General features: G+C 44.7%; 1 protein-coding gene across 11 annotated transcripts in view; it reads right to left on the bottom strand.

Moving 5' to 3' along the window:
* KIAA1109 (KIAA1109 ortholog) overlaps positions 1–16,674 on the bottom strand; it is a 294,629-nt gene that overhangs the window by 12,169 nt on the left and 265,786 nt on the right. For all 11 annotated transcript variants that reach the window (XM_044302174.1, XM_044302098.1, XM_044302121.1 and 8 more), the window contains 7 exons: positions 10,947–11,100; positions 9,588–9,745; positions 8,209–8,401; positions 7,859–8,076; positions 5,046–5,297; positions 4,515–4,718; positions 1,575–1,769 (listed from right to left, as the gene is read on the bottom strand). In XM_044302174.1, the coding sequence (XP_044158109.1) occupies positions 1,575–1,769; positions 4,515–4,718; positions 5,046–5,297; positions 7,859–8,076; positions 8,209–8,401; positions 9,588–9,745; positions 10,947–11,100 (1,374 nt within the window). The remainder of the gene's footprint in view (positions 1–1,574; positions 1,770–4,514; positions 4,719–5,045; positions 5,298–7,858; positions 8,077–8,208; positions 8,402–9,587; positions 9,746–10,946; positions 11,101–16,674) is intronic.

Genomic DNA, 16,674 nt, shown 5'->3' with positions numbered 1-16,674 from the left:
GGATGTTTTCAGAATTCCCGTAGAAGAGAATGGAAAGCATGTGCACATACATGGTTATTCACTTTGATGAACACATTCTGGAGATAGGAAGGGTACCAGAGGTGGGACCCACATTTATCTGACATTAGTAGGATGGGAATAATGGTACATTCACACGACCATGATGTTGCGTCCATCAACATCATTTTGCAGCAAAGTATAGGACATGTACTATCCTTTGTGGAACAGACATACAGATGCAAAAAGCACAAGGATGTGTACTGTCTGCTTTCCGAATCTGTATATCTATTCACAGACTCACTAAATTCAATGAGTCTGAATAAAATAAAATCAGTCATCCGTATTTTGCGGACTTCAAAATACATACGGTTGAGTGAATGCCCCCCCAAAGGAAATGTGCCACTTATATTTTATTTTGGAGGTTAAGATCAGACTAGAAAGAAGCAGCAGGTCACCTCTGAAGCGAGTCATTGACTGCAGCAGAGTGTGACCATGCTCATGTAGCACTGGGATTGGAACATAGACACAGTCGGCATAGCAGAGGACAGCAGATTCAACCTTCTGTTTACAGAGACAGGCTGTGGGCACTTGCTAAAAATCAGAATTCCTGGAGTATTCCAGAGGATACAGAAAATCCCTTTAAGGCTAGGGCTACATGACGACATGTGTCGCACCAATGTCGCCCAACAATTTTTATAATGATAGTCTATGGTGTCGCAGTGCGACATGCTGCAATCTTGGATGAATGTTTAGCGAATGTCGTGTCGCAGTATGTTGCACTGCGACACCATAGACTAGCATTATAAAAATTGTCGCGCGACACTGGTGCAACAGAATGTCGCATGACACATGTTGTCGTGTAGCCCTAGCCTTACCCCTAAGGAAAAATTTGCATTAAGGGGATGTATAGGATAGGATTCAGAAGCTGAGCCCACTCCATACATGGCATGTGCCAGTGGTATAATACAGCAGACACCTGCTGGCAATGACCAGGATAGGAGATGACTCAAATAGCAGTATCTGAAGGGTTAGACAGAGGAAGGAGGGCTCCCCCTGTCCTCGATTGATGCTCCTACGGTGAAATCGTGGGGCTCTGATCAGTTGGTATGGCAGCCTGGGGCCTTGTGAAGGCTCCTAGTTATGCCATAGTAGGCTGCCTATTAAGCTGTTCCTGCATTCTACTGCGGTCTATGGAACAAGTGATCAGAAGATCGCATATCCAAGTTCCCTAAAAGTAATAAAAGAATACAGCAAGAGAGTCCAAAAATGTCCAAACTATTAAAATATTAAATTATTTATTTATTGAGTAATGCCATTAAAGAAAAAAACATTTTTTTATTGCCTATTTAATGTTTTTGGGTCTTGTTGCCCCTCCTGCCCTAAAAACGGATAGAGATTAATCAAGTTGTATGTACCCCATAAAAAATATACATAAAATATACATGGGCATAATTATTAAAGTGTTTAGGTGTCTAAAAATACATTACAAAATAACATTAGTAGTGTAAAATTTATATTTCAGCTATAGAAATATTATGATAGTTGTGGCTTTTCATTGTGTTATCAGGCTTTACCTTGCAGTGTGGGCTCTTGCGGATCCTGTACATGTATTGATTTGAAGTCCAGCTGCATTCTAGGTAAAGCAAAGATGGTCTCTGTCTCATGGTTGTAACTGGATCCCCCACGAAAACCGCTCAACAAACTTTCATTTTTCACTGCAGTGCTGCTCTCTGGATTGTTTGCATCAACATTGCGAAGCAAGTTCAGCTCTATAAAAAAATTCAGTATGTTTAAAGGGAACCTGTCACCGGTATTTTGTGCAAAGAGCTGAGGACATGGGCTGCTAGATCGCCGCTAGCACATCTGCAATATCCAGTCCCCATAGCTCTGTGTGCTTCTATTCTGTAAATAAACCGATTTGATACATATGCAAATTAACCTGAGATGAGTCCTGTCCCTGACTCATCTCACATACAGGACTCATCTCAGGTTAATTTGCATATGTATCAAATCGGTTTTTTTTACACAATAAAAGCACACAGAGCTATGGGGACTGGGTATTGCGGATGTGCTACCGGCCATCTAGCAGCCCATGTCCTCAGCTCTGTACCCAAAATCCTGGTGACTGGTTCCCTTTAAGTTCTTAACAGATTAAAATCGTGTTGTACTTCACAATAAAATGACAAAACCATAATTATGTGTTTCTAGAGGAACATTATGGCTGAATTACCACATTCATAGCAAAATACAGTACTACAGTGCACAAGCGTGCGGCAGATTTCTTTACGCGAGGATTTGCTCACGTAGAATTTCTATTCCGCAGCATGCCTATATATTATGAGGATTGTTCACGGATTTCTTCCATTACCTTCAATGGAGTTTAAATCTGCAATTAAATTTGCAACTGAGTTTTGTGGATTTGATTGTTCCCTGATATCCGCAATGCATGAACTTACCGTACAGAATGTTACAATATTGTTGCAAATTTGATAAACCGGTTTTGAAAAGAAAATATTAGACACAGGAAAAGTAACTTCCTTTAAATTCAGACATAGATTTGGTTTCTCTTGTGGATCATTATTGTTGTATGTTTCAGATTAAAGCGGTTTTATACTGATGACCTATCCTCTGGATAGAAAAGGTAGGAGGCCACAGCAGCATATCCACGAAATCCTCTTTATTCAAACGAGCGCCTCACGACAAGGCATAAAATTGACAGCGACGTTTCGGCTATGACTAGCCTTTATCAAACATGTATAACAATTAAAATCACTGCATATAAATACCCATGTTAGATACGCCCACAATACTGCTCAACCAGTAAAATCTAGAATCTGTAGGTAACACCCACCCATCCATAGATGTCATCAAAATTATTCACATAGATCAGCTGACTAGAAACCCATATTCACCTGTGGGGAATTGTGTCATCTATTTCTCCTAACAGGGGATGGCGTTACGCCGTTCCTAATGCGCATGCTGTCAATCTCCATCGCATCATCAAACCGCGTCAACTGCAGAGCGCCGTCAAGCAACCACGTGATGTGTACGTCAGAGGGCAGCTCTCCGCTCCGCCTATCCGCATTGATGAGCGTCATCAAACGGCGGCCCGCTTGCGTCATCGGAAGCGGCCGGCTATGCATCATCAATACGGGCGGCTGAAAAGACGTCATCAAGCGGCGCCATGCTTATGAACTATAGTCGCGTCGCATAGCGATGTGAAAAACAGACATGCGCATAAATGAGCAGCGAAACAACAAATGAGCAAGGTTCATATGTCAAAATAAATCATGTATGGAGTGACAAATTTAGAGACACATAACCCCATACATTCTGACAAATAATACAATAGATAAGGTCAATACTGTGAAAGTAAAGGTCAGGGATGAGTGGCATGTGGGCCCAATGGTTATGGGGCCCCCATGCCAACCAGGCCGTCACTTAAGGAAGACAAATAGGTGGGTGTATTGGGCAATCAATTATATGGTAATGCAGTTGAAAAATATACAACATTAAAATACAAAGCAATACAACACAAGAGAGATCAACGTATGCCTGCCACATTGAATTCTAAATTCAACCCAAAGGGGTGTAAAGACTTCAATGTGTAGATCCACTTGAGCTCCTTCTTCCTTAATATTGCGTCCTTGTCTCCTCCTCTCCGCAAAGGTCCCACACTGTCTATGACTCGAAAATGAAGTTGGTTGACCGAATGCCCTGCATCAACAAAGTGCTTTGCGACAGGTTTATCCATGTTTTTGTTACGTATGGTGCTCTTGTGCTTATTAATACGCTCCCTAACCTCCATGGTGGTCTCACCCACGTAGGTGAGGCTGCAAGGACACTGGATGGCATATATCACATCCCGTGACCTACACGTATAATAACCATTGATTTTATATTTCTTGCCACTATATGGCCTCTGGATAGGTCATCAGTATCTGATCGTGGGGGTCCGACACCTAGGACCCCTGCCGATCAGCTGTTTGAGAAGGCACCGACATTCACAGTAGCTTTGCTTTGTTTTGGAGCTGGTTACTACACGGCTGCTTCCACAAATTCTGGCATGGGATCTACACTGAAACAGCTGATCAGTGACAGGAGAGGGGACAAAGTATGAATGAAAATGTGAAAATATTTTAACTGTGATATTAGTGGTGACATAAAAATGAAAGCAGATCTCCTGGTGAAAGTGAAAATCTGTAACATGCCAGGGCCTTACTAGTTAGGGTTAGACCTGACAACCTACTTGAGAAATAATTATGGAGGCCACTGATTGTATATCATTGCAGGAAACAATGAACTAGAAGTATTCCCACAGTTTGCTAGCACCTCTCAGACCCCGGTAATGCTTGTAGTAATCTGCCAAGTGCCAACCACAACCAAGCAACCAGAAGAGAGGAAACTAAGCAGAGAGACCAGTGACATGAATATTTATATATGAATCTCAGTAATGTGTGGCTGGAAATCTGTTTGTGAACTACCTCTTCAATACACTGGGTCACAAAACCTACCTTCACTTCTCATAGCAGTGACATAATTAAACCATTCCTTTACACTGGCTACTCCATGTGGTGGGTTTTCATGACGCCTTCGTGTGATTTTAGTGATTGTTGCCATAGGACTCTCGAGTGCACCGCAGGGCTTTGTGACCATCGTGTTGTGTCCAAGGTGAAAATCGAGGGTTTGTACAATGTACGTTGAGTGATCAATTGATCCTTAAAAATAAAAGTTCATAAAAAAATGTTCATTATGCATTCATATAATCCATATGTGGTAGTTTGCCTAATAGGAAAGCAACAATTACCCTGTTTATCCCAACTGCAATCACTCAAGGCAAGAGAAAATAAAACAATACTGTATCACTTCTAACTATACTATGATGTGCTAACATCCCAATAACTGATATATACAGCAATATACAGTATGCACAGCTATTCACAGCCAGAAATCCCTCACAAACACTTTTATTCAATAGCTAGACTGCTACTTGCGTCAACATTTACTGATAGCAAGTAAAGTACAGTTCATAAGTTTGTAAGTACCTTCTTCCCAAATTTTTTGCGCTTCAGTCCAAAATGCAATATTTGGCTCTTCCAGGTGAAATAATGCCCAAGATTTCGACCGGAAATTGGGCCCATGGAAACATGCTAAAGTCATATGATTGCCATGTAGGCTCATTGAGCCTCCTAACTGTACAGTATCTTCTGGGAGTGGAATCTGAAACAAGGATATGTGGCAACCAGATATTATCTTCAGTACTCCTGGCCAGTGACGATGGTGAGCAGCATCCAGCACTGAAAGCACAATGATTAGAGGACAAAAGGTCAAAGAAATACACATTGTGTTCTTTTTTCTTATAAACACATTTAATACTTTACCTCTGTATGTTATTGTGTTTACTACTGCAACAATCTACTTCTATTTAACTTCTTTACATCTGCAATTCTGCCAATTTCTTATCCTTAAAACATGCCTACACTGGCCATGACAACCCTACCTCACCTGGAGAGTATCACGCATGGAATCAATGAATTGCATTGGACCTGCCCACAATACTTTCCAGGCATAGTATGCAGGAGTGTCGCCCCATACACCAGTGGCTATCACCCAGTATCCAAGAGTGTAGCACCATATGTGTGGGTACACATTAAAAGGGGTGGCCACTTTATATTAAAATATTCTTAAAAGGCCATAGACATCTGATATTATTCTTTACCCCAGGTCTGAAACTGAAGGCCCCTGGCTGCCCAGGTATTGGCAATGTAAACATTGAAGACTGGCATTCTACAAGTCCATAGGATGCAAATTGGCATGGGTGGATCACATGATCTACCCACATGACTGCTTCCTTGGGTTATCCTTGCCTCCATTCACTTCAACGCAGAATGATAACTGGATGCATTCAGGAGATTTGACTGCTTGTATCTGCATCCAGTTACCATTCAGCTCCTGTGCCGAAGTAGATAAAGATAACGGCAGCCCAAAGAAATGGTCACGCTGACCCAGGCCATCTTGCATTTTATTCTTGGATACTGTATAGGAGAACTATAGGAGACGGTAGATTAAGGTAAAACTGTCGCAGTATAAACAAACTTATAACTAAATAACTGCATTGTTATGATGCCTCTATAGAGATGAATAACTAGTAAGTTCTGAGGGCACCTGGTGTTAAGTTCCCAAAACCAGAGTTTTAGCATGCAATATGTTACTTCTTTGCAAAGCTGACTGGAGGAGAACTACTGCGAGAGACAGGAATTCTGTATTGTGTCACTGTCCAGCCATCATATAGCACAGGATGGATGACAATTTCACGTCAGGAATAATGGAAATAAACTAATGGCAAGGCAGTCAAGTCTTTACAATTTAACTGCTCCGTTAAAGATAATGCGTTATCAGAAAATTACCAATTGTTCAAATAATGTTTTCATGTTTTGGTGATGTTATTTTTAACCCCTTAAGGATGACCACCGTATATGTACGGAGGAAGACTGGCATTTGAACAGCATCTGAGCAGTGGCCAAAGCTATCAAGTTGTTTTAATCAGCAGACACCTAAAGGCAATATCCATGATCATCGATATCATGACCAAGGCATCTGGGATGTAAAACCTCGGTAGTGCTGGCACTTCAAAAGAGTATCAATTAATACTGCAGATCACCCCACAAAAAATTAGCCCTCACACAGCTCCTTAGACATAAATATATATATATAAAAAAAGTTATTGGAGTCTGAATATGGCAATGCAAAGAAAAAAAATCTAGTTTTTCTAGTTATTTTTAAAAGGGTTTTCTGAGATTTTTATATTGATGTCCTATCCCTCTGGATAGGTCAATCAGTATCTGATCAGTGGAGGTAAGACACCCTGGACCCCCACAGATTAGCTGTTTTGAGAAGGCACCAGCACTCCTGTGAGCGCCGATGCCTTCTTACAGCTTACTAAGCACAGCACTGTACATTGTATATATGTGCTTGGTATCGCAGCTCAGTCCCATTCACTTCTATGGGGCTGAGGTGCACCTAGGCCACGTGACCAATGAACATGTCATCACTGGCCTAGGAAAAGCTGAGAGAAGGCCGTGGCACTCCCAAGAGCACTGGTGACTTCTCAGACAGCTGATCAGTGGGCATCCTGGGTGTCAGACTCCCACGATCTGATGCTAATGACCCGTCCTCAGAATAGGTCATCGGTATAAAAATCTCGGAAAACTATTAAAAAGTATTGAAACTATATAAATGTGGTATTCACTGTAATTGTAGTGACCCCTGGAATAAAGTTAACAGGCCACTTTTGCTGCATAGGGAAAGCAATAAAAACAAAACCCATAAAACTGTGGTGAAACAGTTTTTTCCTATTCCACCCCATTTGGATTTTTTTTCCAGCTTCCCACTACATTATAAGCAATATTAAATGATGACATTAGAAAGTAGAAACAAGACCTCATACTGCTATGTGTACTGAAAAAACAAAAAACGCAAAAACAGAAAATTGCTCTTGTACTTAAGAGGAGTTAATTTCCCATGGCAATATCTACTTTAAAAAAAAATCTAAATTCCTGCCGTTTTGGCACAGCCCAAAAAGCCCAATAACTTCTTGTTCTGTACAGATCACTTTACTGCAGTTATCTTCTTATCATTACAGGCAAGATTGGAATGACACATCGCCTATATAGACAGATAATATTCCATTAAGCCTTTGCTACCTAAATGAAAAAGATCACAAAAAAACTGTTTGATGAACCATAAATTATCTTATGCGCTATTACAATATTAGTTCTGTATAAAAATTATATAACTGATGTTATACACAGCACTTAAAAAAAAATTCAAACAAAGCAAAGAGTGATGCATATCATACATTGTTCTCGTGAGTTCTTCTCCAAATTGGTGACAACGGCCTTCGGTGGCAGGTACGGAACAGGCCCCCATGTGGATAGTGCACGCTTGCTTGTGTCAAACTGCTGAGTGAAAAATTCCTGCAACTTCATTCCAATTTTAATGAGGTCCGGAGTGGTTGACCGTGATATCATCACCTGAAAAATGTCCCACTGCAGGTCTCCATGGATAAATATTACACTAAAGCAACAAACAAATGAAAGTATAGATAAACTCCATGCACATAAATTATTAATAAACTATTTAGAATCTGGTTGCAGTAAGAAGTGAAATCATACGGCATACATGTACACAGAATACTTGTGTGTATACCTTTTGTCAGATATGCTTGTGTCCAGTGGAGTGTACAGGTTAACGTTCCACTCATCCTGTAATTTTAGGTCTGCATTACTGAAAATTCCCATAAGGATACTGGATCCCATGTAATCAACACGCGCTTCAGTGGAGCCCATTGTGATCTGGATCTTATGACTGGGCTGTTGATTGGGATGTTCTGAAATATGAGCTATTACAAAGACATACATAAATAATATGAAATATACAGTATAATGAAATTAAAGACTTAAAGTGGATCTGTCACCTATTTAAAGGGGTTGTCTTACATCAGCAAATTACATTTATCATGTAGACAAAGTTAATACAAGGCACTTACTAATGTATTGTGATTGTCCATATTGTCTCCTTTGCTGGCTACATTAATTTTCCCATCATATTATATACCGTGCTCGTATCCAGGGGTTATGGCCACCACTGCTGCTCCGATAGATGGTGGCTGCGCATGCGTGCCTATGTGCGCTCCCACATGCACAAACATGGCCACCATTGCTGGATTGCAGCAGTGTATAAAGTGTATGGAAAATTTACAACACACTAGTAAGTGCTTTGTGCCAACTATGTCTACGTGATAAATGCCATTTGCTGAAGTGAGACAACCCCTTAGGCTACTTTCACACTTGCGGCAGTGTGATCCGGCAAGCAGTTCCGTTGTCGGAACTGCCTGTCGGATCCACCGATCTGGATGTTACTGAAAGCATTTGTGAGACGGATCTGGATGTGGATCCGTCTCACAAATGCATTGCAAGAACGGACCCGTCTCTCCGCTTGTCATGTATATAGATGGATCCGTCTTGTATTTTTTTTCACAGACCGGAAGGACAAATCCGTCCTTCAGGTGTTTCTCAATGCCGGATCTGGAACAAATACATGTCAATGTAAATTAATGCCGGATCCGGCATCTGATCAGGCATTTTGGATGGAGATAATACCGCAGCATGCTGCAGTATTTCCTCCGTCCAAAACGCCTGACAGTGACTGAACTGAAGACATCCTGATGCATCCTGAACAGATTTCTCTCCATTCAGAATGCATGGGGATGAAACTGATCAGTTCTTTTCCGGCATTGAGCCCCTTTGACATAACTCAGTGCCGGAAAAGAAAAACGCAAGTGTGAAAGCACCCTTAAAGCGCAGGATATTATTTGGACAGGTCTGTCTCCATTGATATGAGTCCCCTGCATTGAAGAAGTTATATGTCCACTGTATTCACAAAGTTTGTGCATCGCCACACTCCTCATCAGGGACACACCAGTGCAACAAAAATGTAAATAATACAAGCGGCCTATGCATACATCCATGTGTAGCAAAATAGAATTGCATTCAAAAAGTGACTGAATAGTTTGTAGGTCAACTTACCAACCATTTCCAAGGTGTTAACGTCTATTGTACCACCGACGACTCCTCCTCTGGAGTCCAACTGAGATCTTCCTAGGCCTACAGACATGCTAATTTCCCGGTCTCGGTTACTTCCCACAGACAGACGGCCTTGGCTTTTTAGTCCACTTGTGGTCCATCTGAGAACAATGCAATTTGTTGTAACATGTATATTTGTCATCTACTTGCTCCACAAAGCTGTCAACAAGTTGTATATATGCATAAAAAATGAAAGGGGCTGTCCAGTTTCAAAGTAAAACAGGGCAATGGCAGGCAACGCAATAAAATAAAAGAACCATTAGATTTTATTTCATTGCTCTTTTTATCTAGGAACTGGACAAATCATAAATATGTGGCAAAAATGCACCAACCTAATACAATATCCCATACATCCAAATTGAGGAGCAACATTATGATTAGCAGGAACTTCCTGACAGCAAAGCCAGTAACAACAAAAAAGACTGCGGGGCTCAGAACACATCAACCAAAACTATTGCTTATAGACTTGGGGCTGACCTGATGTCTTGCAATAAAAGGGGAATTTCCCATTTGGGTCTTTGTTGGCATATTGCAGGTTGCGCCTCTGGGAACTGCTCCTTCCTCAAAAATGGTGCCCAGCCACGAACAGAGAACATGCTGCACATGTGCGGCTTTCTCCATTTGCTGGCCACAAGACTTCTGAAAAAAGCTCAGCACGCTCACTTGTTATTTTCATAAGTAGCAGTGAGAGGATGTGATGGAGCACATGTGCAGCCACCTCTCTTTTCACAGTTGGAGCCCTGTTCTTAAGACTGGGTTCCACCTCTGGGTTATGCCATTAATGTCCAGATGAAACAACCCCTTTAAGAAATTAACAGGGTTGTCTAATCTCGCTGTTACTAAGGCAAGATGAGACACAGTTCCGACCACCATCCGGCTGGGAAACAACAGAGCGCTGAAAGGGGTGTGGCTTAGTGAGAAAGAGGCATTTTGGTGAAAACCATTTTGCATTTTGGCGCATTTTTGGAGTAATACTACACCAACTTATAAGTAGCGTGGAATTCGAATTCTTAGACAGTGCAGCGTTTGACAGTATTAGTAAATCTGCCCCTTTATTCCATGAGAGGCTGGACAACTCTCAGCTCCCCAACCTCTCCATTCAGCTTACTAAAAAGGACATGAGTGCACTAATAGCAGGTTTAGATCTAATACCATGCGTAGATCTTAATATCGCTACTGAAAGAAGCATAGTGCACATATGCTCCAATCAACACAGGCTGGAAATATGGACTAAGAGTGTACGTTGTGTTGTATTGTGAACACTGTGGTCCTAAATCAGTACAGAGAGTTATATCCACTTACGTTGTATTTCCCATAACATTACTCATATTCATTTGAACATTTAACTGTTTCAGATTGATAGCAAAAACAACAAGCGTTTCCCATGGAGACCCCTGCTGGCTTGATGGTTTGCTGGCCTTGCTAAATGAAGGTGTTGAGGTCTTAGTGACGGAATCTGAATGAGAAAAACACAGAAACACGATCAGGAACAACATATGATTTTGCTGCTGGACATTGGTGGTAAAGAAAACAAAGCAGACTGAAATACAGTATCAATACAATATCTTGAATTCAATATAAATACAAATGCAATGGATCCTGATCAATTGTGCAAAAAAAAAAAACTAACAGAAAACATAGTTCTTGTTATCAAGTACAACTAGGTAAGTCAGCACCAAGTACTTCCTAATTTGATATAACTCCCTGAGGCCTCCTTCAGCTTGTAAAAAATAAATAAAAAATTCAATAATTAATTTTCGTTTTCAGCAGCTTTTTTTTCCCACTTGCTACGTTTGCAATGTGGTTTTTCTCCATTTTTGTCCTACAAGCCTATGAGAAAAACGCCTATAAAACGTGCTCCTAAAAAAACACTGTTAAAACACCATGAACCACAACCATAAACCTGTTGTGTGTGAAATCACCCAAATAGACATAAAAGTCATTCAAAACTCAGCAATAAAATATTTGCAACCAAAGATGAAATCATGTAGCTGCAACATAGAAAAGTCAGCTGTCAGAGCCCCCCAGACTCCCCATAGAGAAGGCAGAGAACATTTATTACCATCTCTGCTTACAGTTTATGCTCCAGTCCTGATGATCTTGTGATGGCCAAGTGCTGAGTAACTACAGGATCTCAATGCACCCAGATCAGCACTGAAGTATAGCTTGGGAGGCTGTATTCTGCCTGTAACTGGGCTGAATATGTCAGCCCTCAATACAATTTTATGAACATTATGGGCGTACAATATGCAAAATATATAAAAAAAATAAAAAAGAATTTATATCTATTAAAAAAAAAGACAACATAGCATAAAGGGGGGCACAATTGAAAATTGACTTTTGTACTTAGCGTAAAAACCTTTTCTCGTTGGAGGCATTGGGGGACACAGCACCATGGGTATATGCCCAGCTGCCACTAGGAGGCTGACACTAGATAAAAAAAGTGTTGGCTCACCCAGGTGGGCTATACCCTCTGCACAGGCACTAGACTAACCAGTTGGTACTAAAGCAGTAGGAGCACCAAAAACCAGAACAAAGAGAGAAGCCAACATGTCCTAAACCAGAGAGAGGACCATGAACAAAGAATCCCGGGAAAACTGGAAAACCTGAACTAAGAATGAAACAACAGGGTGGGATCTGTGTCCCCCAATGCATCCAACGAGAAAAGGATTTTACGGCAAGTACAAAAATCAATTTTTCTTGTGAATGGCATTGGGGCACACAGCACCATGGGACGTCCCCAAAGCAGTCCCAGAGAGAGGGAAGAAACAGCCATGCGGAGCACCTAACGCACAGCCGCTTGCAGAACCTTGCGACCCAGACTGGCATCAGCAGAGGCCAGGGAATGGATGTAGTAAAACTTTGAAAACGTGTGAACTGAGGCCCAGGTGGCGGCTTTACAGACCAGGGAAGCCGAGGTCTGATGCAGGACCGCCCAAGAAGCCCCGACCGCCCTAGTGGAGTGAGCGGTCAATCGAAAAGGGGGAACACGACCCTTCGCCACATAGGCTTCCTTAACAGCCGACCGATTTCAGCGGGAGATGGTGGCTTTGGAGGATTGTAAACCCTTACAGGGGCCCTCGGGAACCACAAAGAGGGAGTCAGAACAACGGAAGGACTCTATCAACTGAATATACAGCTGAAGTGCCTGAACAACATCCAGGCGGTGGAGGGACTGCTCTCTGAGATGAGAAGGGTTGGGGCAGAAAGAGGGCAGAACTATTTCCTTGTTAATGTGGAATGAAGAAACCATCTTGGGAAGAAAAGAGGGAACACCAAAAAGGGGGATCGACAAGAGAGCGCCGCTAATTCTGAGACTGCGAATAGAGGTAATCGCCACCTGAAAGGCAACTTTAAAGGAGACGTAAGACAGAGAAATCTCCTTCAAGGGCTCAAAAGGGTGGGACTAAAGGGTGTCTAAGACAAGGACTAAAGGGCGTCTAAGACAAGATTTAAATCCCAAGGTTCCACAGGAGAACGGAAGGGGGGAACGCAATGAGCAACCCCCTGGAGGAAGGTTTTCACCTGGGAACGGGAAGCCAGGGGCCTTTGGAAAAGAACAGACAAGGCCGAGTTCTGACCTTTGAGAGAGGCAAGACGAAGACCTTTCTCAAAGCCAGTCTGAAGAAAAGCCAGGATCCTAGGGATGGAAAAAAGAAGAGGGTGGACCTTGCCAGATTCACACCAGGCAAAATAAGCCTTCAAGGTACGTTGGTAAACCTGGCCGACTGGGGTTTACGTGAGTGAAGCACGGTCTGAATGACAGACTCTCAGAAACCGAGGAACCTCAGGACTGCGGCCTCAACAGCCACGCCGTTAAATAAAGCCGAGCTAAACTCGGGTGGGACAGCGGACCTTGAGAAAGGAGGTCGGAATGCAGTGGGAGCTGCCATGGGACGTCGGCGATGAGAAACACAAGCTCTGCATACCACGCCCTGCGGGGCCAGTCTGGGGCCACCAGAATCGCCAGGAACCGATCAATTTTAAGGTGCTTGAGCACCTGAGGATAAAGGGGAATGGGAGGGAAGAGGTACAGGAGGCTGAACTGGGACCATGGAAGGACAAGGGCGTCCACTGCCAGAGCCTGAGGGTCCCGAGACTTGGCGACGTAAAGCGGAAGCTTGCGGTTCAGACAAGAGGCGAAGAGGTCCACGTCTGGAGTTCCCCAATGCTGGCAGAGTTGGAGAAACACCTCTGGGTGGAGAGATCACTTGTCCAGGTCGAGACGTTGGCGACTGAGGAAGTCTGCTGCCCAACTGTCGACTCCGGGGATGTGGACAGCGGAGAGAGCGGGAACATTTTCTTCAGCCCACCCCGCAGGATGCGGGAGGCTTCCATCAGGACCGCCGCGCTTCTGGTGCTACCCTGCTGGGTCAGATAAGCCACTGCAATGGAATTGTCCGTCTAGATCCGGATCGGGAGACCGCTGAGGAGGCGAGTCCAACGGGAAAGAGCTAGGAAAATGGACCTGAGCTTCAGGACATTGATCTGCAGTGAAGACTCCCCCACTGACCACTGATCCTGGGCTGTGAGAGACCCGACGACCGCCCCCCAACCCGCCCTGGCATCATTGGAAATCACCTGCCAATGTGAGGGAAGGAAGGATCTACCGAGGGAGGCAGTGCGGGGGATCAACCCCCAACGCAAGCTAGGCGGACCTGGGGGGAAAGGCGGATTAGGCGATCGAGACCTGACGGAGAATAGTCCCGCCGGGCGAGGATTGAGAGCTGAAGGGGTCGGGTGTGGAATTCGGCATAGGGAATTGCCTCAAAGGAGAACATGCATGCACGTCCTGATGGGCAGAGGGGACGGTTCGCAAAGGCGAGCCACCCCTGACTGGAGAGACGCTTCCTTGTCCCGGGGAAGGAACACTCGCCCGAGGCGAGTGTTGAAGACCGTGCCCAGGAAAACTATTCTTTGGCAGGGAACCAGAGAGGACTTGGGGTGGTTCACCAGCTACCAGAACTGGGACATTACAGAAAGTGTGATGTGGAGACTGGACAAGTTGTCCTCCCGTGACGGAGCCTTCACCAAAAGATCGTCCAGGTAGGGTATCACTGCAACTCCCCTGGCACGGAGAAGGGCAATGAGGGGAGCCAATACCTTTGTAAAGGCCCTCGTGGTGGACAACAGGCCGAAGGGTAGAGCCACAAATTGAAAATGCAGAGAACCTACCGCGAATGCATCCTGTATGTCGATGGACAACAGAAACTCGCCCTCCTCCAGAGAGGCAATCACAGATCTGAGGGACTCATTACGAAAGTGGCAGGTCCGGACAAAATGGTTGAGTGCCTTCAGATCCAAAATGGGGAGACGAGAACCGTCCTTCTTGGGAACAGTGAAGAGGTTTGAGTAAAACCCCTGAAAGCGTTCCGCGTACGGGACTGGAACTATCACTCCAAGAGTGTGAAGAGAATAAATGGCCTGAAAAAAAAAAATCGGACGATTGGAAGACCCGCGGGAAGGGCGGAAAAATCTATTTTGTATCCAGAGGAAACGACCTCCAGAACCCAGGCGTCGTCCACCTTTGTGTGCCAGGTATCTTGAAAGGCAAGCAAACGACCCCCCACTAAAGGGGGCACACCATCATGCAGAAGATGTCTTTGCAGACTGGGGTTTGGAAGGCTTGGGGCGGGCGTGCCAGGAGGGCTTGGCCTTGAAGGAAGGGTGGACTGTCTTTTTGTCTTGACGGGAGGAGGAATCCCGAAGGGAGTGAAAACGCTGAGATTGCGCCGCCGCCATAGGTCGGCGGCAGAAAGGGCGATTCTGGGGCAGGAGGGAACTTTTTCCGCCGATTGCCTTGGAAATAAGCTCCTCCAAGCGCTTCCCAAAAAGCTTACCACCTAGAAAGGGGAGAGAAATGAGTGCCTTCTTGGAGGCAGAATCTGCCACCCAGGCAAGGAGCCAGACTGTACGCCAGATGGCCACAGAGTTAGCGGCCGCCCTGCTAGAGCGGTGGGCCGATTCCAGGGAGGCATCACAAATAAACCGGGATGCCTGAAGAATCTGAGAGGCAAGGGCATGGAGATCCCCCTGAACAGAATCAGGAGGCAAGGACCGGATAAGCTGTTTGGCCCAGACCAGGAATGGCTTAAGCCACCCAAGACGCAGCGAAAGCAGGACGGATAGCGGAACCTGCTGCCACAAAGATAGACTTGGCCAAAGAGTCAATCCTCTTGTCTGACGGATCCGACAAGGAAGCCACATCAGCCAGAGGGAGGGTGGTGGCCTTGGCCAGACGTGCCACCTGGGGATCTACTTAAGGTGGGACCGACCACAGATTATCAGACACCTCGGAAAAATGGAAGAGAATGTCCGAACCCTTTGAGAGCTGAAGGCACCTATCAGGGTGACGCCACTCCTTAGCCAGGAGTGCGTCAAGATCCGCATGGTTAGGGAAAACCAAAGCGGGGCGCCTAGAGCGGCGGAATGATACAGATTCCTGAGCCGAGAAGGAAGTGTCCTCCTGCACGGGGAGCGCGTCCCTGACTGACTTAATGAGGTCCCGACGTCTTCGGGCACCGCAGGGTCAACTAAAGTGGAAACCCACGATGGAGCCCCAACCTGCAGCAGGTCGAGACCTGCAGAGGAAAGAAAAAAGAATAAAAATAAAACAATAAAAAGCAGCAAAACCTGCAAGAAAAGAGCAGGTCATGTCTGCCTCCTACAGACACTAGAGTAAAACTGGTTAGCCGTAGACAGTGTTGCGCTCTGTTCTGATCCGGAATCAGAATCTGAGGTGTCCCCAGAAGCGGCAGAGGAAGATACCTCGCCGCCCTCAGACTTGTTCAGGGAGTGACCCGAGGAAGCCGAGGATGAGTGGGACCCAGTTGAGACAACTCAAGGTCGTTTACGGGACCTGGTGTCAGACCAAGAGCGTGCACCGACCACGAGGGGGTCCCCGCTAGGGGCAGAGGCGGCCGCAATTTGGGCAGGCAAACGATCCAGCGACTCCACCATGGATTGGGAGAGACGGGCAAGGTTGCCTATGGCTTAGGACAGTGAAGATGCCCATTAGGGAGGGACCGAA

This window comes from Bufo gargarizans, chromosome 1, assembly GCF_014858855.1.
Source record: "Bufo gargarizans isolate SCDJY-AF-19 chromosome 1, ASM1485885v1, whole genome shotgun sequence".
Lineage (NCBI taxonomy): Eukaryota > Metazoa > Chordata > Amphibia > Anura > Bufonidae > Bufo > Bufo gargarizans.
This window is presented reverse-complemented; position numbering and strand designations above follow the sequence as displayed.